Consider the following 27,683-nt stretch of genomic DNA (forward strand, 5'->3'; position numbering starts at 1 on the left):
TCTAACAAGGTACACATCACTATAATCGAGACTCTCTCACCCAAAAGTTTCTTCGTTCCTCTTTGTATAGTAAATCTCTCCACCTCCAGCTTCTAAACCACCATCCATCTGTTCTCCCAACTTTCCCAGAATGTCACAGCGATAGACTCATACATTATGTAGTTGTTCACAGTCTACACTGAATGGTATGTAGGGAAGCAACTTTGCTAGGTTCATTTTTAACCTCTAGTATTTTTTGGTCAATTCACTTGTTTTCTAGGTATTGTCATCTCATCTTGCAGAAATTTTTTTTAATTTAGTTTTTCCTCTGCTAATACATTTTATTTTGTGGTAACAACAGGAATTCCTATTCATTAGGATAGTAAGGAGATATGGGGTTTCAATTAAAAGGATATCTGAACAGAAAATTTACCAAATTTTACTTACTTTTCAATCCCATCTGATAATAACAATTTTCCCAGATGTCAGTTAGTTTTTAAATATTGAGAGGAAGTTGTATTTTTGTATTTTTAACAAACTAAACCCATGGAAATGATCCTTGTTGGAATATTCTTATAGGCCAGAATATTTCTAACTATTAAGTATGTAAAAATAAGGTTTTTTTTTAATTAAATTTTTATAGATACCTGGTTTTTGGCAATCATTTAATGGTGAAAACACTCCTGAATATTGGACTGCAAGTCCTTGGACTGCAAGGAGATCAAACCAGTCAATCCTAAAGGAAATCAACCCTGAATATTCACTGGAAGGACTGATGCTGAAGCTGAAACTCCAATCCTTTGGCCACCTGATGCAAAGAGCTGACTCATTTGAAAAGACCCTGATACTGGGAAAGATTGAAGGCAGGAGGAGAAAGGGACGACAGAGGATGAGATGGTTGGATGGCATCACTGACTCGATGGACATGAGTTTGAGCAAGCTCCGGGAGTTGGTAATGGACAGGGAAGCCTGGGGTGCTGCAGTCTATGGCTTCACAGAGTCAGATACGACTGAGACTAAACTGAACTGAACTCTCCATTTAAAATGAGTTCGTTTAGAAAAGTAGTCACTTTCTCACTCATTGTTAAAATGGTAACTTTATCTTGAAAGGACAGATGAGTAGGAGGTTAAGGAAAGAAATTTATCATTTTCTACTTGTTCACTTGTGCTTGTTTTATTATATTATCTTCAATTTGCGGTTATTCACAAGAACCATTTGATAAGGCTTAAATCCACTTAACCACACACAGATATGCTACAATTAAACAAACCACCATCAACTTACACTGCGTTATTCCCAGTTTTCCCTCAAGTATCTAGTGTGCAGGGCTGGTTTTGGACCAGATGGCTTGTGAACATCACTCATCCTGATTGGTCAGGGCCTCAGTCACAGGGTTTTTTTTGTTTTTAGTATCACTCCTTGGAGAAGGAAATGGCAGCCCACTCCGGTATTCTTACCTAGAGAATGCCGTGGACAGAGGAGCCTGGCAGGCTACAGCCCATGGGGCCGTAAGAGTCGGACATGACTTAGTGACTACACCACCACCACCACCGCCGCCATCACTCCTGCTGAATGGTACACGTGCTTTCAAATCAAGCCATATTGAAAATATTAGCAAAAGCTGATTTTCTTTTTTAATACTTATTTATTTGGCCAAGCTGGATCCCAGTTGCAGCATGTGGCTCCTTCTTGTGCTGTGCAGGACCCTTTCAGTTGCTACATGTGGGATCCAGCTCCCTGACCAGGGATCAAACCCAGGCTCCCGACACTGGGAGCACAGAGCCCTAGCCACTGGACCACCAGGAAAGTCCCTAATCTTCTCTTTTAAAAATAAAACATAAACATACACAGATATTTTCACGTTTTCTTTCTTTACCTCCAAGGATGGCCTTGTGTAGAACTCCACACATCTAACCTTGTAGGTTATTGGTCTGACAATTCCAGCATGGTCCAGAAAGGCAGATTTTGGTTCAATACACAGAGCCATCTTTCAAGTAGAGCTTCCAAAATGGCCAGCACCCCCAAGTAAAAGATTCTCCAAACATTAGGAGCAGTTAAACAGAAGCTATTAATAGAAATACCAACTGGCTGTTTACCTCCCAGAGATGAAGCAGCAGGGGTAAATGGGTTACGATTCAGCTTCAAAAATCTTTCCTTTGTATGATGCTAAATACTAGAAAAGACAGGAAGCATCCTTGTTTCTGGGGCTTCCCAGGTGGTGCAGTGGTAAAGAATCCACCTGCCAGTGCAGGAGATACAAGAAACATGGGTTCAATTCCCAGATCGAGAAGATCCCCTGGAGGAGGAAACAGCAACCCACTCCAGTATTCTTGCTGGAAAATTCCATGGACAAAGGAGTCTGAGGGGCTACAGTCAATGGAGCCACAAAGAGCCACTATTGAGCACACACACATACCCTTGTCTCAATTTAAAAGAAAAGTAACAGATATTAGCAAGCTAGACTAGCAGTCAAGACTACCAAGCTCAGAGACTTTGGATAAGTCACTTCATCTCCCTGCCTATGTGTTTTCATCTGTTAAACATGGGGCCAGAATTTAATCACTTGTGAGGCCCCATACAGCTATAATATTCTGGAGTCCTATGATACTTTCCTCTAAAACATACTTTTAGAGAGTTTTTTTAATTAGAATTAGAAGTTGAATTTTTTCTAACCCCCTTTTGGTGCTTATTACAGTGATGTATAATTTTTGTTTCCTAGTAATGTATTTTGCAGCTGTTATATCAACTTTGTAATTCTGGAATTATTTTGGCAACTCTTCTAAATATTTCTCTATTTGATTTTTCAGAGATTTTATTAGGATTTTTGCATCTATATTCATAAATAAGTATCTCCTAAATACCTGTTATCTCAATTTATTTTTTTTATGAAAATTACATTTACTTCAGCAAAGGAACTGGGTATCTTGCTATCATTTTCTATACTTTGGGAGCATACGGAAATGATTTGTTCTTTGATACTCTGGAAAAGTCTCAGGATAGCCATTACAAACAGATGTCATTTTAACTGGTTATTTTTGACAAGTTATGGATTATTTCTCATAACCAGATGGGACATACTCTTTTTTAAATGTCGGTTTTATAATACTATGTCTTTCTAATGAACCAGACATGTTGATACTAATAATTAAATTTTCAGCATCAAACTGATTTGTTGTTGTTCAGTCACTAAGTTGTGTCTGACTCTTTGCAACCCCATGGACTGCAATGCACCAGGCTTCCCTGTCCTTCACTTTCTCCCAGAGTTTGCTCAAACTCATGTCCATTGAGTTGGTGAGGCTATCCAACCATCTCATCCTCTTTGCCCCTTTTCCTCCTGCCCTCAATCATTTCCAGCATCAGGGTCTTTTCCAGTGAATCAGCTTTTTGCATCAGGTGGCCAAAGTACTGGAGCTTCAGCTGAGGGTTGATTTCCTTTAGGATTGACTGGTTAGATCTCCTTGCATTCCAAGGGCGTCTCAAGAGTCTTCTCCAGCACTGCAATTAGAAAGCATTAATTCTTTGGTGCTCAGCCTTCTTTATGGTCTAACTCTCACATCCACACATGACTACTGGAAAACCCATACCTTAGTCTATACAGAATCAAACTGATAATTCTTTTCAAATCTAATTGACTTATATATCTCCTGTTCAATTACAAATTTACTAATTTATACTTTTATGATTGAGCTGACATTTAACCAGTTTAATCTATAAGAACTAATTAATGGTTTCATATATTTTTCTAACTTTTGTAACACATGCTTGGTTTTCTTATTCTACTTTGATTTCTTTTGCTCTCTTTCTAAATTCTAACCACAAACCCCTTGGGTTGGGGAGGGGGGGAAACATTTATTTCTACTTTATCCCTAATATAGAGGCCTTCCCTGTCCTTCACTTTCTCCCGGAATTTGTTCAAACTCATGTCCATTGAGTCGGTATGACTTTAAAATATGACTTTTTTTCTTTTATAGTACTGCTGGGGTGTCACCACATAAATTCACTTGCATAAAATTTGAATTTTCATTATTTTGAAATTATCCTCCAACATATCCTCTATAACCCAGATGTTATTTTAAAGAAATATCTTTTGTCTCCATATGGTTGATTGCCATTTAATTCTACATAACCTGTCTATTTCTATAAGAAACAAGCTATTAAATTATGTATATATTTCTGCCTATTCTCATATTTGCCTACTTTTCTTTCATGTATTTTGGCATTATGTTCTTTGTTGGAGAAGACTCTTGAGAGTGCCTTGGACTGCAAGGAGATCAAACCAGTCAATCCTAAAGGAAATCAATCCTGAATATTCACTAGAAGGATTGATGCTGAAGCTCCAATACTTTGGCCACCTGATGCAGAGAGCTGATTCATTAGAAAAGACTCTGATGCTGGGAAAGATTGAAGGCAGGAGGAGAAGGGGATGACAGAGTCAGAGATGGTTGCATGGCATCACTGACTCAATGGACATGAGTTTGAGCAAGCTCTGGGAGATGGTGAAGGACAGGGAAACCTGGTGTGCTGAAGTCCATGGGGTCACAAAGAGTCCAACATGACTGAGTGACTGAACAACAACAAAAAACTAGGGTTTCATTATTTAATGTAAATTTCATCTTTAATTTTAATTGTGAAAATTAAGTTGTAAAATTTATTTTATCAGATACAACATAAACAATAGCGTGTATGTGTTCAGTCGCTAAGTTGTGTCCCGCTCTTTGAGACCCCATGGACTATAACCTGCCTGCCTCCTCTGTCCATGGGATTTCCCAGGCAAGAATATGGGAATAAGTGCTATTTCCTCCACCAGGTGATCTTCCCCATCCAGGGATCCAACCTGCGTCTCCTGCATTGGCAGGCAGATTCTTTACCACTTGAGCCACCTGGGAAGCCTAAGCAATTACTGCTTCTTTAATATTTGTTCCAGCATATGTTAATTTTTTTCATCTTAAATATTTCTTTGCTTTGTGTATATCTGGATGGTTAAACTTTGTTTTGTTTTCTAAACTGGTGACTTCAAAAAAAAAATCAGTCCTTGGATTTTCTAAGAAGATAATTCTACTATATGACAACAATTTTGTCTCTTCATTGCTAATAGTTACATTTAATTTTAATTTCTGCACCAGGTGTGGCTTCCAGTGAAATGCTAAATAGAAACTGATAGTAACATGCTCAGATAATATTTCAGATGTTTTACTCATAATATGACAATTGATGTAAGTTTGCAACCATTCTTTTTAAGGTAAATTGAGCCTGTTTCCATTTAATAATTGTAATAAGTGTTTATAGAATGAATACATAACTGAATTCCTTCATACCTATTTTTTACTTTAAGTTAATGTGCATATATATAAAATGAGGAATATATATATAATCTAACATTAGTCAACTTGATGATAGAGAATATGAATTAAACTGGATTCACATTTGCGTTTCTTCTTTCAGTAAAAACACGATTTTCTTATGTCAGCTTTCTCCCAATACTTTACTGAATTAAGAACAGAGCTAAACCAGGTTGGAGTCCCATTTTAAATTCAAACAAAGCATAGACATTCAGACTTGAGAACAAAGTCAATGACATTTAATAAGATAAATTCAGTGAACATGGGTATACATCTACAAACATAAGGTTTTCTACATGGCACAACCTTATACTGCAATCCTGGTAATTTAGCTGAGTCCTTACTTGGCAACAATGTCATACAAGTGAATTTGCTGACGACTAGCAAAATTACAAAATGAACCCAAGGCCACTTAATCAAGAGTCACAACAACAAAGAAACCCTAGGAATGAAGGTCAAGGCAGGAGGTTGCAGCTGGCCAGATATGATACCATTTGCCTAATTTTCATGAAGGAATTTGCTCCAACAAATAAGTATCTCTTCTTAGTTACTAGAAAAGAAAACAACCGGTATTACCTAATCATCATTCTGTGACCATGAAATTAAAATATTTCCTGAAAGTATGATTAAAAGAAAAAAAGTCTTTAAAAAATATTAATCATTCTTATAAATTCACAGTAGAATCTCTAAGTCTGAATTTAAAACACTACTCAGTATTTACTTAAGAAACACATTTAGACAACATGGCTTTTGACATATTAAAATTCTGTGGGAAAAACTAAGACATCCTTTAATTTTGCTTTAATATCAAACTAATAGAACAACTTAAAAATTCACTGAAAGCCTGGGTTGGTTTGATTTAAGAAGTGCTTCTAAAATTTATTCACCTAATTTCCTTTCAGGAGAAACTGTTCATCATCACAGATCTTTTCTAACTTAACTTTTGGAGAAGAAAATGGAAAATCAAACCCATAGCACATGGTTATGTAAGATACTTCCTCCTCAGGATCAGGCAAAGAAGTGCTTTTGCCCTCTTCTAACTCGTTCTATTTCAATAGATGATTCAACTGGTCCTGTAGATTTGAAGACTGCTCAACACTATAAATTAGGATAGAGAAAAAAGTTTATCTACAATGGGCATCTTGTCATCATAGCAACCCCTCTATGCAATCATATTTTCTTTTGGCTTTAAATATGGGGGCTATTAATGGGGTCAGATTCGTGACTGGGTGCAGAGACAGGGGTATATTTCTCTACATTCTTTGTTTGTAACGGTTTACTATCCCTGAAGGTACAATATCATATGTTCTCCCTAGAAAAATGGAGAACTAGATACTGAAAAAAAAAAAAAATCAACCGATGTGAAAAAAAAAAAACAAGACATTTCATTGGGCAAATGATTTGCACAGAGTATTTGCACAAAACATATATGCATAGTTCTGTTGAAGCTAAATCAAAAATTTATATTGGTCCACTGGCGGGGGGACCAGACATGTTCAAAATATGAAGAGAAGATCTGTAAAGCCAATTATTATATAAAAATATTGCAAGGGACTGATTTATTCCACTTAAAAAAAGTACACACACACAAACATACAAGTCTGTTCAATGACTGCAGCACATTTACTCTATTTAACAAATATTACCAGTGTAAAGAGTTGTCTACTCCTTAAGGTTGGTTCTCTACACCCTATAACTTTTAGAAAGCCTATGCTAGAAGTGAATTGACTTACTGCATGCCTTTGAAATATTCTTTATATTTTCAGTGAGCTATCCTAGAACCTAAATCAATTTAAGGGTCTATGTCAACCAGAGTTTTATACTCATCCTAGGCCCAGCAGTGTAATTCCCCCCAGCTTGCTACAGTTAGTTGGCCCCCTACTCCTCTACCTTTGGGGTTACTTACTTCTTCTGAATAGCTTCTTGCCTAAATCAGAAAAGGAAAGAGGAAAATAAACATAAGAAAATGTAGCAACCTAGAAGAAGTTATCTATGATCAGATATATACATAGGAAGGACATATTTCCAGCTTGTCACATTTTCTATTTCTGTCCATCCTATCCTAAGATTGTGCTATTGAATCCCTCTTTACTATCTGAGCACAGAGTTGCTGAAAAGATGGATTTTATACCTAAAGATGTAATAATACTCTATCAGATTGAGGGATGTGGTCCAACCGACTATAAGGATGACTCAACTTCAGTTTGGGTACGCGGAGCTGAAGGGTCACATACCTGATAGGTACATACCCCCAAAATGAATGTTTTAGCTATTTAAATATCAAGAGTTAAATTCCCAGTCAGATATTTCCAATAGGTACATAAGTGTAATATCAACTGCATAAAATAAAAAGCAAAATGAAGTAAGATGAAAAGTTAATTAAATTGTAATTTTGTCCAAAACTATAATGGAGAAGGGAGTCTCTATATTTCAGAATCTGCTGGATGATTTATAGGTAGTTAGGGCTCATGCCAATCCACTCCAGCATTCTTGCCTGGAGAATCCCATGGACAGAGGAGCCTGGAGGGCTACAGTCCATAGCATTGCAAAGAGTCAGACACGACTGAGGTGACACAATTGAAGTGACTTAGCACGCACATGGGAATGTAAGATAAAGGTCAATGATGCACTCCATTCCCCAGGGAAGGTACAGCCACTCTGGGAAAGCCCTCAGGCACTGACAGTTGACAAATACCACTTAAGTGTCCACCAAGTGGCAAGGGCTATGCATGTGTGTGGTCCTGGATGGGTCCTGGCCTTATGTGGTTTGCAGTCTCTCCTTCTAAGAAGCCCTCAAAATATAAGCGAGGTTCACAAAGGTGATTCCCACTCTGATCGCACCCTGTACACCAACTTCTTCTGCAGTGTCAGGCATCTATTCCAGAGGGAACATATCCTTGACTAACCCCCTCCCGACCCCACTCCCACCACCCTCCTGACACTTTACTCCTGGTTCCCGCCTTCGGGAAAATAAGCAAAAGCACAAAGGTCACAAGAGTAAGCCTGCAGAGAGTGACTGTGTAGCAAGTACAGCAGGCACTGGAGAGTGCATACTCACTGGTACTGAAGATGAGTTGTTATTATTGCCATTTTTCTTAAACTCTGCATTAAAAAGAGAGAGAGAGAAATAGAGCATTCCACTTCCCTGAAGCCACACAAACTGCACATAAAACTCAAATCGTAACAGAAATTGTTTCTTACATCTTCTGAGTGTAAAATGGCATCTTCCTGGAGTACCATGTTTCGAGCTGCCTGACCTAGCAGCTGGAAGACAAAAATAAAATGGTAAAAATCAAAATTTCCAAACTTCCTGTAATCTTCTCTCTGCAGCTGTTCTCCCAGGGCCCTCTCTCCTCCCCCTACTCTGCCACCACATACAAATACAAACCCTCCAAATGTAAAGGAGGAAAATTTCCCATTTGTTCATGTTGAAAATCCATTTCATTGTCACTATGGCAGTGCTTGCATGGGCTCGACATCTGTTCCAAAGGCCATTGCCTGAGAAATCAAGTCCCCCAGAATGCTAAGCTTATTCATCAAGTGAGGAGAGGAAAAGTCTGCGAAAACAAACTTTGGCTCCACAAGCCCAGTGAGAACCTAACTTCTGATTCTCTAAGGCAAATTTGAGATTTGGAGTTGTTTGTAGGGAGGGAGAGGGCAAGAGTTAGGATAGGGTTTTAAAGGACAAAGGGATGTAGCTGTTTAGAAATGGAATGAGAAACATAGATATAGAGGGTGGGGAGGGGCGGAGGGTGCTCAGGAAAGACCTGGAAAGAAGTTTGGGATTCAAACTTGGAAAGCACCATGTGAAGAGTGGTCAGATGGAGCTGGGGAAGAGAAAAGAAAGGAGGAAGGGGGCAGGGGATTTTGATGAATTCACTGATAGCTGCGCCCTGCGGCGGAGAAAGAGAAAGAGAGAGAGGCTGAGTGAGCTCTGTTTCAGCTGGGTGGCCTGTGGTCAGCAGATCTGACTCTGCGCTGAACAGCAAGAAGAGATGAACAGAGGTGTTCCACTTCCTGAGGCACCCTGTTACTGGCAGACATGAAGACCAGCCATGAAAGGGAGCTCCTGTTATGTGTGTCTACCAATCTTCCCTGTTCCCCTGGGTCAGATGACTTCAGATTAACAAGAAACCAGCACTGATCCAGCCTCCCGACTTCTTTCCCTATTGCAACTTTTTCTTTTTAACTTCAAAAGTTAGTAACATTTTACGTGCTTCTAAAGGCAAAACAATAAAATAAGACCTTCTATCTAGCCTCTTCCTCTCCTGGTATGTCTCCTCTATGCATACATATTTTTAAGTTAGTTTTTGGTTTATCTTTCCATTGTTCCTTTATAAAACAATGGACATGTGTGTATATTTTGCCCATCTTCCATAAAATGCACCCTACCATATGCACTCTTCCACATCATGCCATGTTCCCTAGATAATATATACTGAGATAGACCTACAGCAATAAATATTTAATCTCCACCTGTTCTTTTTGGGCTGCCGAGCACTCCACTGTACAGATGTCTCATAAGATTATTTAACCAGTCTTCTACTAAAGACTTTGGGGCTGTTCCCAGTCTTTTGCTATTTTAAGTAGTGCTAAAAAAAATACCTTACATATCTTTTTGTATCTTTTTGCCGGCATCTCTGGATAGACTCAGAATCTTGATTGTGATTGCTGGATCAGAGGGTTTTAATTTTGCTACATATTGCCAAATCACCCTCCCTGTTAAGATTATACCATTTTGCATTCCCACCAAGTAGGAGAGTTCCTATTTCCTCCCTGTGGCCACTTTTAAATGGCAAACTCCAAACTCCTACAGACGAGGGATGGTGACCAACAAATTGAAGATTCTAATAGTATCTTCCTCATTCATTCAACAAATATTTATTAAGTACTTATAAGCCAGTAAGAGACATAGCCCCTGTGCTTTCAGGGCTCACAGACTGGGATTAGAGAAGACAAAGGTCCTATGATACCTTGTGGTAGGTGCTGAGGGGATGCATTAGATACCAGGGGAGCTTGGGGGCAGTGGTGACTAACCCACTACAGGGCAGGCACTCAGGGAAGGCTTCCTAAACAAAGTGACTTTTTAAAAAATTCCTGATTTCATTATTTATGTATTGTTCTTGGCTGTGCTGGATCTTCGTTGCTACACGTGACTTTCTCTAGTTGCAGTGAGCGAGGGCTACTCTCTAGTTGCGGTGTGTGGGCTTCTCACTGTGGTGGCTTCTCCTGTTGCAGAGCACAGGCTCTAGGCGTGCAGTCTTCAGTAGCTGCATCTCCCAGGCTCTAGCTCAGGCTCAATAGTTGTAGCCACAGGCTTAGTTGCTCCGTGGCATGTGGGATCTTCCTGGGTGAGAGATCAAACCCATGTCTCCTGCATTGGCAGGTGGATTCTTTACTACTGAGCCACCAGGGAAGCCCAAAGAAGTGACTTCTAAGTTGAGACCTAAAGGCTGGTGCTTGGAATTCAGAAGTATAATGCTACAAAAAAGTGGCATGATTAGATTGACTGTTTTAGCATGTGGTGAGCAAGATGGATTAGATGGGGCAGTGCGGGGGATGGAGGGAGCAGGCCTGAAGGCAGAGATTGGTTAGGAGAATATAGCAGTATTCTAGGAACGTAATGAGAGTGACCTGAACCACAGAACTGACAGTTTAAAAAGGCAGGGTGAGGGGCTTGAGAGTTATTCAGAAGATAGACCTGATGGGACTTGTGATGGCCTGGAATGCCGGGGCTGTTGGCATGCAGGACCAGGGCCTTTTCTATGATGGCAGACATAATCATTGACATTGATGTATTTATTTGCTTACATAAACCAGCCACGCACATAACATATTACCTAAGATCTCCAGTTTCGGTTTCTTTAAAGTGGAACAACATCTGAAACTCACCTGTAAGACAATCTGAGTATAGAATCTTTGTACATGTCTATGAACTTTTCCCCAGGCTTGCTCATACTTATTGCAACACCAGTTTGTCTTATATTCACACAAAACAGCTTTGTTGAGACTGATGAAGAGGGAAGCAATGCTCTGTGGGCTAAGAAGGACTGAAAATCAGTAATACTCCCATAACCTCAGGGCCTAGTAAAGAAAATGGCAAAAATATGCATAAGTAACTATGTTGGTGGTTTAGTCACTAAGTTGTATCTGACTCTTGCAAGTCCATGCACGGTAGCCTACCAGGCTCCTCTGTCCATCGGATTTCCCAGGCAAGAATGCTGGAGTGGGTTGCCATTTCTTTCTCCAGAGGATATTCCCAACCCAGAAATCAAACACGGGTCTCCTTTATTGCAGGCAGATTCTTGACCAACTGTGCTATGAGGGAAGTCCTAAGTAACTATAGAAAAATGCAACATGGTACATGATAAGTGTCATGTACGAGATCTAGTAAAAAGACAAGGTTGGTATGTGTGCATGCATGTGTGTGTGCTAAGTCGCTTCAGTCATGTCCAACTCTTTGAGACCCTGTGGACTATAGCCTACCAGGCTCCTCTGTCCGTGGGATTCTCCAGGCAAGAATCCTGGAGTGGGGTGCCATGCCCTCCTCCAGGGAATCTTCTCAACCCAGGGATCGAACCCTCTTTATGTCTCTCATTATGTCACCTGCATTGGCAGGCAGGTTCTTTACAACTAGCAGCACCTGGGAAGCCCAAAGTCAGCATAGATGAACTTATTTGCAAAGCAAATAGAGACACAGACGAAGATACCAAGGGAGGAAGGTGGAGATGGGATGAATTGGGAGACTGGGATTGGCATATATACACCACTATGTATAAAACAGATAACAAACGAGAACTGACTGTATAGAACAGAAACATTTACTCAGTGATCAGTGGTGACTTAAATGGAAGGAAATCCAAGGAAGAGGGGATATATGTATACATACGGCTGATTCATTTTTGCTGTACAGTAGAAACTAATACACCACCATAAAGCAACTAAATAATAGTTCCAATTTAAAACTAAATAAATAAAATATTAACCAATTTTTAAAATAAAGACAAAGTTCCACTTGAGAAGTGTATCAACTCTGTCCCAGAAAACTGGGCTGGTTTCAGCTTAACTCAATTCATACCACTTACTGAGCACCCTGTCTAAATCTACTACAGAAGAAACTCTTGTGAAAAATACACGAGGAGCTGGAAAGGGAAGCAGCAAGCCATGTCAGGGCAGTCAACAGTGGTACCGTGGTTTTTTGACCACTTAATCCCGCTAGGGGCCACAAGAAGTGGCATCCAAGAGTGTGGGTTTAGAACCAGTCTGCCTAGGTTTGAACCTTAGTACTACCCCTTCCCAGCTACTGCATGAACTTGGACAAGTGAAACTCCTCTCTGTAAGAAAAGCACTTCCTTTATCAGTGATTATGAAGATGTGTGAATTAAGCTACATAAAACACACACATAGAAAAAAAAAACAAATAACAGAAAAAGAACCTAAAAAATCATGAAAAGGAGAAATAGATATGTCTACCACTAAAACCAACTGTGCAACCAAGGTAAAAGATGAAGCACAGTAAGTTTCATAATTCTTATTTGGTAAAAGGCGACACAGCAATTCTTTAAAACAGGTAAATTTTCCTCTGATGCCTGAGGGAGTGCTCAGTTGTGTCTGGCTCATTGCGATCCTGTGGACTGTAGCCTGTCAGGATCCTTGGTCCACGGGCTCTTCCAGGTAAGAATATTGGAGTGGGCTGCCATATTCTTCTCCAGGGGATCTTCCTAACCCAAAGGATTGAACTCATAGCTCCTACACTAACAGGCGGATTCTTCACCACTGAATCACCTGGGAAGCCCTCTGGATCCTAAAATGAGTGTACCACGTGGAACTTCATACAAAGCATATCTGGGAGCACCAGATCAATTACTTCAACAATAGTGTTATGGTAAACACATTTTTATACAGTTGTTTCTTATAGCCACTATCAATAGAAACTAAGGACATAAGGTAAAAGCTAATTTTGTAAAGATAATTCTACCAGACCCTAAACTAATACTTTGAATATTCATATATGAAGGTGAGGACTTGCAGACATATCATGCTTGCTAAAGGAACTACATAACTTAATGGAATAATGATGAAATATGAGGAAAAGAAGAGTGGGGGAGAGAGAGTTGTTATTACTATAAAACTAAGTCAAAAATCAAATATACTTGTTGAAAATTAGTAGCTAAGATACACTGCTATTGGATTAATTATGAGCCAGACAATGGTCTACAGGAGAAATTATAGAAACCTAAAGACTCTGTAAAAAGCCTCTTGATGAAAGTGAAAGTGGAGAGTGAAAAAGTTGGCTTAAAGCTCAACATTCAGAAAACGAAGATCATGGCATCTGGTCCCATCACTTCATGGGAAATAGATGGGGAAACAGTGGAAACAGTATCAGACTTTATTTTTGGGGGCTCCAAAATCACTGCAGATTGTGATTGCAGCCATGAAATTAAAAGACGCTTACTCCTTGGAAGAAAAGTTATGACCAACCTAGACAGCATATTCAAAAGCAGAGACGTTACTTTGCCGACTAAGGTCTGTCTAGTCAAGGTTATGGTTTTTCCTGTGGTCATGTATGGATTTGAGAGTTGGACTGTGAAGAAGGCTGAGCGCTGAAGAATTGATGCTTTTGAACTGTGGTGTTGGAGAAGACTCTTGAGAGTCCCTTGGACTGCAAGGAGATCCAACAAGTCCATTCTAAAGGAGATCAGCCCTGGGATTTCTTTGGAAGGAATGATGCTGAAGCTGAAACTCCAGTACTTTGGCCACCTTATGTGAAGAGTTGACTCATTGGAAAAGACTCTGATGCTGGGAGGGATTGGGGGCAGGAGGAGAAGGGGATGACAGAGGATGAGATGGCTGGATGGCATCACTGACTCGATGGACATGAGTTTGAGTGAACTCCGGGAGTTGGTGATGGACAGGGAGGCCTGGTGTGCTGCAACTCATGGGGTCGCAAAGAGTCGGACACAACTGAGCGACTGAACTGAACTGACTCTGTCCCCAGATTATTCTGCATGCATATTTAAGATATCTTCCATTTTAAAAAATCCAAACCTGGACATCTTACATGATACACCAGGTGCATGGTTGGTCTCTGTAACAAAACGATGGACGTGCTTTCCTTTCTCCTGGGTAAAAACCTAGAAGTCGAAAAGTTGGGTCATTAGACCTATTTTGTTTGTCCAATCACCTGCCATATGGGCATTTGGATTGCTTCCAATTCGGTGCTATTTTGGATAAATGTCTATGAACACATACAAGTCTTTGTGTGGACATATAGTTTCATTTCACTTGGTTGAATTCTCAGGGTACAATGGATAAGTCTCTTTTAGGAGAAAGCGTACACATATAAAGCTTGCTGGTGTGAAAAGCCATCAAACAATCCCATTCATGGAACTAGCCAGAGGATGATGAGAGGAAAATCACGGCAAAGGAGAAAGCTAACAGAAAACAAAAAACTTGACCAGAAAGACAAGTCAGAAAAGAATGAATCTGTGGACACACGATATAGAAGAGTCTTGAAGGGGGCTTCCCTGGTGGTCCAGTGGTTAAGAATCCGCCTTGCAATGCAGGGGAGGCCAGTTGGATCCCTGGTGGGGGAGGATCCCACATGCTGCAGGGAAACTAGGCCCCTTCGCCACAACTACTGAGCCCACGCGCCCTAGAGCCTGTGCTCCACAACAGGAGAGGCCACCGTAATGAGACGCCCGCGAACAACAAAAGGAGAGAGGCCCCCTCACTCGTCCCAACCAGAGAAAGCCCCCAGTGCAGCAAGGAAGACAGCGCAGAAATAAAGTCTGAAAGGAATCTGGGATCTTGAGGGCGAAACCACGCGAAATTTTGGGGCCAAAAGGGACAGATCTTCACTAAAGACAACTCTGAGAAACAAATGAGGAACTCGATAGGATCACTATCTCATCCGTCTCCGAGCGCAATGTATGCTTTAAAGCACCAATTCTTATCCTTTGGTTTCTTCCCCACCACATTCCCCTCTGCTCCCTCCTCGGCTCGTAGAACCAGTAGTCCTGTCCAGAGACACACCCCAGAGTTCAAAGCACGCCCTCCGTGAACGAGCTCTCCTCTCTTCTCCGCTAGTTCACGGACTACAATTCCCATGATGCAATGCGGCCACCCCACCTCCTTCCACACAGACAAGGAAGAAAAGAGATTCCCAGGGTGCTAGGCCCGGAGAGGTCACTCCTAGCTTACCTCGGAGCTCCGGGAGCCCTTCAGAACCTGCTTGGTTAGAGCGATCACGTCAGTACCGCAGGTGTTCACCTTTTCCGTCAGAAGCCCCTTCACGGACTGACCGAATCGCGCTTGCGAATCTGGGGTCCCGGTCGCCATCACTTCGGCCAGTGAACACCTCCCCAAAGGCAATGGCGAGTCGCCCGGGCCAAAAGATGTGCAAAGCGGAAGGAAAGAAGGCGGTGTCTTTTTTTCCTACCGTGGGAAAAGGAAGGGACGCATGCGCCTAGCGGAGGTTGCGCTTTGCCCACTTTAATTTAAAATACTCAGTTGATACCCTGAAGAAGACGCGGCTCAGGGAAACATCAACGAAGAGGATGGAGGACAATTTCAGTAAACCTATGGTTTAAAGTCAAAGTGTGATGGATTACAGTCCCAGTTCTGCCGGTTAGTTGTGTGACTGCAGATTCTTCAGCGTTTGCATCTTGTGTTCCTCATCTGTAAAATAGAAATAATAAAATTAAATCTCCCAAGCGTTCTGAGAATTAAGATCATTCAATTCAATTTTAACAAACATTTCGTGAACGAAACACCAAACACTGTTGGACTGAGGATAGAAAAATGAAATGCAGTCCTTGTCTCCAGTAAACTCCCAGGCTGAGGAGACAAGTAAACAAACAGAAAATCCAGGAGGAAAAAGCCAACAGAAAAAACTGGCAAAGTTCACAAAACAGACAATTATAAAGGTAAATAAGATAGCCAATAGGTATGAAAAATGCTTAACCTCTCTAGTAATTTTCAGTGATAAATGACCCCTTTGTTCTATTAAAGCAAACTGATTATCACCTTGAAAAGAATTAATATCTGAAGCGTTTCGTGTAGCTGTTTCTTTTCAGGCCAGTGCACCAGAGAGAGGTAATGGTACATTGGCAAATTTTGTTTAAAATCACCTATACCGAATATCAACATTACTTTATCTTCCAAGTGTCTATATTCAAATGTCTCTGATTCTTTCATTTAATTCTTGTTCTTAATCAACATTATTAAGGTATAATTTATGTTCAAGTAACTACATTCTTTTGAAGTGTACGATTTGGGGATTTCTCTGGTGATTCAGTGGTTAAGACTCTGAACTTCCAATGCAGGTGGTGCAGGTTGATCCCTGGTCAGTGAACAAAGGTCCCACAGGCCACACAGCATGGCCCCCTCCCAATTTTTTTTAATGTACAATTTGATGAGTGTGATGGATGTGTACACCTGTGAATTACTACAACTATTATGATATAGAACATTTTCATCACTCCCACAAGTATCCAAGTGACCCTTTGTAGTCCATCTATCCCTCACTCTAGGCAACAACAAATCTGCTTTCTAGTGCTATAGGTTAGTTTGGGTTTCTAGAATTTTATATAAATAGAATCATACAGGAAATACTTTTTTTGGCTTCTTTCTCTCAGCATAACAATTTTGAGAGTTATTCACTTAGTTGTGTGTATCACTAGTCTGTTCCTTTTTTGACTGTTGAGATATAGTATCGATAGATCTATTTTGTTGATCCACTCATCTGTTGATGGACATTTTGGCTGTTTCCTTTTGGGGGTTATGATGAATACAGTTGCTATAAACATTCACATACAAGTCTTTATTTGAGTTTATTTTCATTATCTTGGGTAATATCTGGGAATGAAATGGCTGGGTCATATGATAAGTCTTTAACTTTTCAAAAAACTGCCAAACCATTTTCCAAAGTTATTTACCACTGCCTTCCCAAAAGCAGTGCAGGAGACTCCAGTTGCTTCAAACCCATAAACTTAGGAAAAGATCAGTTGTTCTAGAGCCATGGTAACAAGTAGCCACCTTATTAACTTGTGTAACTGTGGCCACTGACAGCTGGCTTCTATCATCTCTCTCTCCCAGTGTTCATGCCCTGTGTAATCCTCCTCTCTTACTTGTGGGCAGGACATGTGACCTCCAAACAATCGTATATGCGTAGGTGATGGGAGATATGTGATTACATGTATGAGATTATGGGATTGCATTACATAAGATTGTAAGGCTCATCTTGCTGGAGTCTCTCCCTCTCGAGCTGTGAGGAAACAAGCGGCCATTGGAGAACTCCATGCAACAAAGAACTGTAAGTATCATCTAGTGCCTAAGGGCTGAGCTCCAGCTGACAGTCAGCAAAAAAAGGAGGCTCTCAGTCAAACAACCGAAAGGAACTGAATAGTACTAACAACCAGGCAGGTAGAGAAGCAGATCCTTCCCCTGTCAAGCCTCTAGATGAGAACCTGGCCACAACCTTGACTTCAGCATTCTAAGACCCTGCATGGCCCAGAAAAGCTGTCCTTGGATTCCTGACCCACAGACATGATAAGGTAATAAACATGTGTTGTTTTAAGCCACTATGTATGTGGTAATATTGTTATGCAGCAATAGAAAACTAATAGAAAATCATCAGAACTTGTCTGAAATATGTTCAATGACAGCTTACCTCAGTGGATCCGTTTTGCAAACCAGGATATCAGAATCTGTCCATTGTCCTATGTTCAAGTTCACTGAGTCTTTTGTCTGCTTAAATCTCCTTTGAATCCCTCTAATGAATTTTTAATTTCAATTATATTTTTTAGCTCCAGAATTTCTTTTTGGTTCTTTCTAAGTTTTCTGTCTCATTATTGATATTTCCATTTTGTTCACACATTGTTTTCTTGACTTTTTCCGTATCTCCCTTTAGTCCTTTGGGCATCCTTACGGCAGTTACTGTGAAGTCTTTATCTACTATATCAGACATTAGGTCTTTCTCAGGGATAGTTTCTATTGATTTGTTTTATCCCTTTGAGTGCACCATACTTTGCTTAGTATGCCTTGTGGTTTTTTTAGTGAACACTGGACTGTTGAGTTTAATAATGTGATAACTCTGGAAATCAGAGTGCAAAGTGAAAGAAGGCAGTCATAAAAGACCAGACAGTATATGATCCCATTTATACAAAATGTCTAGAACAGGCAAAACCATGGAGACAGAAAGAATGTCGATCAGTGGTTGCCTAGGGCTGGGCAGGGGGTTGGTGGAAAATAGGAAGTGACTGTAGTGGGAGTGGGATTTCTTTTTGGGGGGGTGATGAAAAGATTTTAAAATTGGATTCTTAAAAAAATAAAAATAAAATAAAATAAAATTGGATTCTGTGATGGTTACTTGAAGCCCTTAAACTGTACATGTGTGTGAACTTTACGTATGTAATTTTTAACTCAATAAAGCTGTTTAAAAAAACAAACAAAAAAAAGTCACTCATCAGATCTTGACTGGGTATTTCCTTTTTGCCTAAAGTGAAAAGTGAAAGTTGCTCAGTCATGTCCAACTCTTTGTGACTAGTCCATGGAATTCTCCAGGCCAGAATACTGGAGTGGGCAGCCTTTCCCTTCTCCAGAGGATCTTCCCAACCCAGGGATTGAACCCAGGTCTCCCGCACTGCAGGTGGATTCTTTGCCACCTGAGCCACAAGGGAATCCCTAACTGTAATGGATGTAATGAAGGCCTAGAAACATGTAGAAGATACCACCCCTGACTCTGGCTAAGAACTCTGTCTCATGAAGGCAGGATCTTCGTTATCTATTGCTGCCTAACAATCACCCCCAAATTTAGTGGCTTAAAACCACCACCACTATATTGATTGTGATGCTATAGTTCAGAAATTCATCATGGGTAATGGTCTCTGCTCCAGTGAAGTTATTTGGGCTCACTCATGCGGCTGCATTCACCTGGTGGCTGAAAGGTAGGAGGTGGCCTCACTCACATGTCTGTGGCCTTTGTCCTGGCTGTCACTCGGGGTGCCACGGTTCTCCTCCTTGGGGTCTTTCTCTCCGCATAGCCTTCTCTCTAGCAGGATAGGCTGAGCTTCTTTACATGGTACCTGGTTTCCCAGACGGAGGAAGCTGTTGGGCTTCTTAGGTCCAGAACTGGCACAGTGGTAACTTCTGAGGATACTGTTGATCAAATCACAGAGCAGCTCAGGTTCAGGTAGAGAGGAAACAGACTCTTCCTCTCGATGGGAGGAGTAGTTCCGTGTCTGCAGGTTTAGGAGGAGATGGTGGTACCTGTCTTTGCAGAATGTCTAGCACAGGAGTCTGGGCGGTCGCTTGACTCAATGTAAAATCAAAACTGAATTATACTGAAATTCGAATGAATGTGAGCTGTCTAGGGCATCCACTTCTCCCCTATTGGAATGCATACTCCATGCGGGCAGGGATTTTTATCTGTTTGGCTCGTTATTTTATTCCCAGCGGACAGCAGTGCCTGGCTTTGATAGAGGCTCAGTGAGTATCTGTCTTAGGAAGGACTGCTTGGTGTGATGGTAACAGAAGAAGGATTGGTGTGGAGCCACTCCAATAGAGAAGCTGCAGTGAGTCTGGGGAAAGAGTAATGGGTGTGAATTGGTGTCTCAGAGGTGGGGAAACAACGTTTATTCACTATTCTACAACATGAATAGAGGCCGCCGACGCCAGATGTGAGGGGGAAGGAAGGGGCATCCCTTGAGAAAGGGGATCCCAATATCTCAGTGCATGACATGCGCTAAGTCATAGTCAAGAACGGGGTCCTCTTGGGATAACGGAGGCTTCAGCACGGATGCTTAGATGGGACTGAGCAAGGCGAGTATGGCAGCAGTGTGACTGAAACAGAGCTGAAGACAACACTAAAAAATGATGGGTATGGGGTATGAGGCTTTGCCAACAAAAGTCCGTCTAGACAAGGCTATGGTTTTTCCTGTGGTCATGTATGGATGTGAGAGTTGGACTGTGAAGAAAGCTGGGCGCCGAAGAATTGATGCTTTCGAACTGTGTTGTTGGAGAAGACTCTTGAGAGTCCCTTGGACTGCAAGGAGATCCAACAAGTCCATTCTGAAGGAGATCAGCCCTGGGTGTTCTTTGGAAGGAATGATGCTAAAGCTGAAACTCCAGTACTTTGGCCACCTCATGCGAAGAGTTGACTCATTGGAAAAGACTTTGATGCTGGGAGGGATTGAGGGCAGGAGAAGAAGGGGACAACAGAGGATGATGGCTGGATGGTATCACGGACTCAATGGACATGAGTTTGAGTGAACTCCAGGAGTTGGTGATGGACAGGGAGGCCTGGCAAGCTGCGATTCATGGGATCACAAAGAGTCGGACATGACTGAGCTACTGAACTGAACTGAGTGTCAAACTTTAATTTTGGGGGCTCCAAAATCACTGCACATGGTGGCTGCAGCCATGAAATTAAAAGACACTTACTCCTTGGAAGGAAAGTTATGACCAACCTAGATAGATAACTTAGATAACTCTAAGTCCTTAAAACATGTAAGTTATGTGATGAAAATTATATTTGAGACAGGTTATGATTATTTGGTGCAAAAATTTTTGCATTAGTGACAAGAAGAGTGTCAAGGAAGCCCATTCATTTTAGGATTGGTGAGTTAATTGATGGTGATTATTCACCTTAATGTAGTTTTATAACACTTTAGAAGTTTGCAAAGATCATTGCTAAATACTTGTGCCTTGGTGAAAAACAAAAATAAAAGATTACTAGTATTTGGTAGTATCTTCCTTCTCTCCCTCCTTCTGCCCAGGGAAATGATCTCAACTCTTGTTCATGGTGAGTGAACCAGGAGAGGAGGAGGATAAAGGAGTGAGATGAGTGATTTCCTCTAGAACAAAGACTGACAGAGACAGTACAAGGCAGGTTAGTTGGGGTAGAACTGGGGGAAGAAATCCATGGTTCTATCCCAGAGAGGTAGGACCTCATGGGGTGGTGATAGAGAAAGGGCATTTCTAGGTACTAGTGTCCTGAGTTGTTATAAGAATCCTCCTCGAAGAAAGTGCTAGGGTTGTTTGTTTGTGGGTTTGTTATTGAAGTTTTGTTTGTTTTGCAGGGACAAGTGTTGACAGTGTTATTAACTGCTATGCTGAAAGTGGCATCAAGATGGCCCAGTCTGTTAGGAACATTAGCTTCTTTGGTTCAATACTGGTTTAACTTCCAAGAATTATATGCAATGTTTGGTGCCATTATTATCATTTTCCCTAAATTAGAGGACACTGAGGTTCCAGACTGCAAGGAGATCCAACCAGTCCATTCTAAAGGAGATCAGCCCTGGGTGTTCTTTGGAAGGAATGATGCTAAAGCTGAACCTCCAGTACTTTGGCCACCTCATGCAAAGAGTTGACTCATTGGAAAAGACTCTGATGCTGGGAGGGATTGGGGGCAGGAGGAGAACAGGACAACAGAGGATGAGATGGCTGGATGATATCACCGACTCGATGGACATGAGTTTGTGTGAACTCCGGGAGTTGGTGATGGACAGGGAGGCCTGGCGTGCTGCAATTCATGGAGTCACAAAGAGTCAGACACGACTGAGCAACTGAACTGACTGACTGACTGACTGAGGCTCCAGAGGGACTAAGACCAGAGGAGTCAGAGATGAGAGTGCATGAGCTTCTCTGTGAGGCCTCAGTGTGAAGGCCTGAACTATGGCTACAGATCATTCTGGAGGCATGTTGTTAGGAACCCACTGTACGTTCTAGATTCCTTGATTTGGAAAATTGGAAAGGGTTGTACAGATTGGCCCCCAAATTCTCACTGTGGTCAGTGGTATTAATACTTTTGGATGGAAACCTGTGGATGTTCAAAAGCACAAACAAAAGTTAATGACACGCATTCTATGAAAGTGCTTTTGTTCACTCACAAAGGACACCTCTAGGTCTACAGTTCTTTAAGAAGTTTTGTTTATATGTTCTGAGAATTCTATCAAAATTGTGTGCTTTTCCCAGAAGAATGTGCATATGCACACAGGCAAGGTGACATACAATTGTAGGGAGGATCTAGGTTCTGCAACCAACTTAGAGCATACAGTGCATTCAGCTCATTCTTTGCTGACTTCACCAAGGTTGCTTGAATAGAGTGAAATTATCTTCCATCATAAAATTCTTTTCATCTTTCAGGCAGTTTTAAGCTTAACCCAAAAACAACATGAAAGAAAGTAATCATTCCATCTACAGTTAGAGACAAGATTCTTGAGCTCAGCATGGAAACTATGATGGTGCTTTGATCAATAAGATTGTTCCCCAGGGAGGGAGGCTTTCATGACTTGTGACTGACTTCTCAGTTGCTCCAGGAGCCACCTGTGAATGAGTCCTTTCAAAGAGGGTGATATGAGACAGGCCCAATTTTAACTCTGAACATTGAATTTTATTAGGTAAACAGGAGTACTTTTCAATACTCTCCCCTGAGTCACTTCTGTGTAGATGAGGAAACCATTATCACCGAAGCCCTGGCAACATGTTTGGGATGAGCAGGGGAGAAACTTCCATTATCTTTGTAATCATCTTGAACAGATCCTGAAGAAAACTACTCCCATCAGTGCATAAATTTTGTCTTACCTAAAAACTTAGCTGTGGTGTTCTTTTTTCTTCCATTTTTTTCCTGAGGATACTTCAGCAAAAAAAAAAAAAAAATTAATTGAGGTTTGTCTGTTATGCCAGGGAAGAAAAAATATTTGTTCTGTGTGAGTTCTTATTTGAAGTGAATCATGGCTAACTACACTAAGAAGATGAAACACTAGAGATACTTTGGTTTTTTGGTTTTGTTTTTTCTCAATATCCTCTTTATTCATTTGTTAAACTCCAGGAAACCTGGTTCTTTGAAGGTAATTAGTGATGATAGGAACAATGTCATTTATAATAACAGTCATCACAGCCCCTTACATTTCAAGTCCACTGGGCTTTCAGGTGGACAGGGCATAAGGTCAGTAAAGGAGGTGAGGCACGAACAAGCCAAATTCCCAATCTTGAACACTTCTCACCAACCCTTCATACTGAGTTTCAAATGTAGAGAAGCAATCTTTAGTGTAATCTTGAGCCCCTCCCCCTTTTTGATTTGTGAGGTGTGAGGGGGGTGTCTTAGTCCCCTCCTTAATGGGCAGTACTTTGAATGATTGTTGAGGATGTCGAACTTTAAAAATCACTGAAATGTACCTTCTCATTTTTTTTATTATGTCCTCCAACAAAATGGAGAATTTGCATTATTGTTGGAGAATAAGAGATCTCTCTCTTTTCAAGACTGAGCGTCGTCAGGAAGGAAGAAACTATCCTCTGCCCTTCCAGGTTCTTCTGGCTGGTCTAAGAATTAAATGAGACAGATTACCAGGAGAAAATCCAATTTAACTTCATATATATAGGAATGCACACACATAAGAGGTCAGAGACTCCACATAAGTGTGACAGAAAGGTAAAAGGAGGTACTTATGCCATCCTGAGCTAAGGAATGAAGTAGGGGGTCTAGGTCTTCCAAGGACAGGAGGGTCATTCTCAGGAGATTAAGAACAGCATATATTTAATAAGTAGGTATTTGTTCTGTCATAAAGATGGGGCCACTAAGATAAACTTTACCTCTGGTAAATACTTTTTCTAGGAAAAATCTCCAATTTAAATTCTTCTAGGTAGTTAAGACAGGAGCAGTGGATTTCTTCTGAATCCACAGGGTCTGTATTGCATTTAGTTCAAAATAATTCTTGTGTTAGAGTAGCCCATTCAGGTATGACCTAAATCAAATTCCTTATGATTATACAGTAGAAGTGAGAAATAGATTCAAGGGACTAGATCTGATAGACAGAGTGCCTGATGAACTATGAATGGAGGTTTGTGACATTGTACAGGAGATAGGGATCAAGACCATCCCCATGGAAAAGAAATGCAAAAAAGCAAAATGGCTGTCTGGGGAGGCCTTACAAATAGCTGTGAAAAGAAGAGAGGCGAAAAGCAAAGGAGAAAAGGAAAGATATAAGCATCTGAATGCAGAGTTCCAAAGAATAGGAAGGGGAGATAAGAAAGCCTTCTTCAGTGATCAATGTAAAGAAATAGAGGAAAAAAACAGAATGGGAAAGACTAGAGATCTCTTCAAGAAAATTAGAGATACCAAGGGAAACTTTTATGCAAAGATGGGTTCAATAAAGGACAGAAATGGTATGGACCTAACAGAAGCAGAAGATATAAAGAAGAGGTGGCAAGAATAAACAGAAGAACTGTACAAAATAGATCTTCACAACCAAGATAATCATGATAGTGTGATCACTCACCTAGAGCCAGACATCCTGGAATGTGAAGTCAAGTGGGCCTTAGAAAGCATCACTATGAACAAAGCTAGTGGAGGTGATGGAATTCCAGTTGAGCTGTTTCAAATCCTGAAAGATGATGCTGTGAAAGTGCTGCACCCAATATGCCAGCAAGTCTGGAAAACTCAGCAGTGGCCACAGGACTAGAAGGTCAGTTTTCATTCCAATCCCAAAGAAAGGCAATGCCAAAGAATGCTGAAACCACCACAGCAATTGCACTCATCTCGCACGCTAGTAAAGTAATGCTCAAAATTCTCCAAGCCAGGCTTCAGCAATACATGAACTGTGAACTTCCAGATGTTCAAGCTGGTTTTAGAAAAGGCAGAGGAACCAGAGATCAAATTGCCAACATCCACTGGATCATGGAAAAAGCAAGAGAGTTCCAGGAAAACATCTATTTCTGCTTTATTGACTATGCCAAAGCCTTTGACAGTGTAAATCACAATAAACTGTGGACAATTCTTCAAGAGATAGGAATACCAGACCAGCTGACCTGCCTCTTGAGAAACCTCTTTGCAGATCAGGAAACAACAGTTAGAATTGGACATGGAACAACAGACTGATTCCAAATAGGAAAAGGAGTACGTCAAGGCTGTATATTGTCATCCTGTTTATTTAACTTATATGCAGAGTACATCATGAGAAACGCTGGGCTGGGCTGAAAGAAGCACAAGCTGGAATCAAGGAAATATCAATAACCTCAGATAGGCAGATGACACCACCCTTATGGCAGAAAGTGTAGAAGAACTAAAAAGCCTCTTGATGAAAGTGAAAGAGGAGAGTGAAAAAGTTGGCTTAAAGCTCAACATTCAGAAAACGAAGATCATGGCATCTGGTCCCATCACTTCATGGGAAATAGATGGGGAAACAGTGGAAACAGTGTCAGACTTTATTTTTTTGGGCTCCAAAATCACTGCAGATCGTGACTGTAGCCGTGAAATTAAAAGACGCTTACTTCTTGAAAGGAAAGTTATGACCAACCTAGACAGCATATTCAAAAGCAGAGACATTACTTTGCCGACTAAGGTCCGTCTAGTCAAGGCTATGGTTTTTCCAGTGGTCATGTACGGATGTGAGAGTTGGACTGTGAAGAAAGCTGAGCACTGAAGAATTGATGCTTTTAAACTGTGGTGTTGAAGAAGAATCTTGAGAGTCCCTTGGACTGCAAGGAGATCCAACCAGTCCATTCTAAAGGAGATCAGTCCTGGGTGTTCTTTGGAAGGAATGATGCTAAAGCTGAAACTCCAGTACTTTGGCCACCTCATGCGAAGAGTTGACTCATTGGAAAAACCTCTGATACTGGGAGGGATTGGGGGCAGGAAAAGAAGGGGACGACAGAGGATAAGATGCTGGATGGCATCACCGACTCAATGGACATGAGTTTGGGTGAACTCCAGGAGTTGGTGATGGACATGGAGGCCTGACGTGCTACAGTTCATGGGGCTGCAGAGTCGGACATGACTGCGCTACTGAACTGAACTGAAGAGTAGCCCATTTGGGGATGCTTGTTCTGAACACCTATAGACCAAATTTTTATGTTTTTCACTGTGGTCCTAGGATATTTCTAATTTTTCAAGAGTGGTCCCTTTTTATCACTTTGTCTCCCTTGTGAAACTGTAGCTAAAATGGGATAGAAATAATTAATGGGAGAAAGTAAGACACTGATTAAAATAGATATTTGTTTTTATTATTTTTTTGGATTACTTCCACATTTCATATTTAAATTGTGGTATATGATCTTAGAATTTAAGCTGTGATAACTAATTATCTCCATTATGCTAATCTCCCACTTTTCATCATTGCTTAACTCTTAGAATTTTGATTATTTCTGAAATTTCATCATGTGTAATAAATCCATACTAACTTGCAATATTTGAGGAAGTAGAGAGAAGCCTAAACTAACTAGCTTAAAATCTTAAATACAGTGTTTTTCAAAGAATGTTATATTTTCATTTGTGTGTATATGTATATATAAAAAACATAAAGCACATATTACCTAGCATGAGCCTTAAGGAATTTGCAATTTCCTTAGTCTTGGTTTTGCATGTAAATGGAAAACTTCTAAGTGCTTGAGGTTACTTTGAAGGAGTCCTTAATAGTTTAACCAGTAACCCTTAAAGCTTAGGTATACTCTTATTTAGTAAACCTTTTTTATTTTTCTCATACCTAGGTTGAGAGTCCATTTAGCTCAGCTATGTGAAGTATTACATTATTAAGTAGAATGGAGCTGCTAGGGTATTTTTAGAGAAAATCTACAGTGCTCTCCACATACATGCGCATTTACTTGACTGTTACATCTGCTACACACACTGACGTATATGTGCACATGTATTACAGTCCCTGAGCACACCATGTATTTGTGGGCAATTTGAGGACATGATCTTTGGGTATAAACTAGACCAAGCTTTCTGAGGGCAGGAAGCATGGCCCTTGGCATTCTTCTTCTGTGTAAACATATCTGCCAAAGACTTTGCTTGGTGTCCATCTTAGTTGGGGGCAGCCTTTATGAGAAGCAGCTCCAGTTCCTTTCTGCCTTTCCGTCTGGGTGCTAATGAATGGGAGGGGAAGCTGTGTTGGGGGAAGGCTGGGAGGCTGAGCTGTGCACAGTGTGCCTTCTTATATGTAGGAGTGTGACTTCTCACCTGTTCCGGATTCTCTTGCTGCCACACCATAAGCATAGTAGTAAAGACCACAGGCTTTGGTGTCAGCCCTGGATTTGAACCTTGGCACTCTCATTTTCCAGCTGTGGGATCAGTCTTGAACAGATCTAGTTAATCTCTCCAAGCTTCTTTTTCCTGATCTAGAAAACAGAGATCATAATTACCCCTCACCAGGTATATATGTACTCTTGGAAGGGATTTTTACACTGACAAACAGGTGATTCTTGCCTTACTATTGAGTAGATCAGTTTTTCATCTACCTTACACAATCAGCCTTTCTGAAAAAGCTTGTTTTGACTAAAGGTACAACCAGTCCTCTGCAACCACCAGTTCCACAGCCACAGATTCAACCAACCTCATATAGATGATATTCCTGGGGAAAAAAATT

At 40.8% G+C, this 27,683-nt stretch overlaps 1 protein-coding gene across 4 annotated transcripts; it reads right to left on the bottom strand.

Annotated features, from left to right (window-relative positions):
• BORCS7 (BLOC-1 related complex subunit 7) lies at positions 5,537–16,013 on the bottom strand. Of its 4 annotated transcripts, none has more exons than XR_001297325.2 (6): positions 15,523–16,000; positions 8,521–8,583; positions 8,378–8,421; positions 7,226–7,246; positions 6,207–6,417; positions 5,537–5,869 (listed from the first exon to the last, which is right to left on the bottom strand). XR_001297325.2 is itself a non-coding variant. In XM_018041167.1 (5 exons), exons 1-5 carry the CDS (start codon positions 15,658–15,660, stop codon positions 5,863–5,865), a joined length of 273 nt encoding a protein of 90 aa, XP_017896656.1. In that variant the 5' UTR covers positions 15,661–16,013; the 3' UTR covers positions 5,537–5,862. The 4 variants fall into 4 exon arrangements, 2 of the variants coding, with proteins under 2 accessions (XP_017896656.1, XP_005698471.1); XR_001917304.1 differs by adding an exon at positions 14,381–14,453 and having other exon boundaries at positions 5,537–6,417; positions 15,523–15,625; XM_018041167.1 differs by lacking the exon at positions 6,207–6,417 and having other exon boundaries at positions 15,523–16,013.

The sequence above is a fragment of the Capra hircus genome, chromosome 26 (assembly GCF_001704415.2).
Source record: "Capra hircus breed San Clemente chromosome 26, ASM170441v1, whole genome shotgun sequence".
Lineage (NCBI taxonomy): Eukaryota > Metazoa > Chordata > Mammalia > Artiodactyla > Bovidae > Capra > Capra hircus.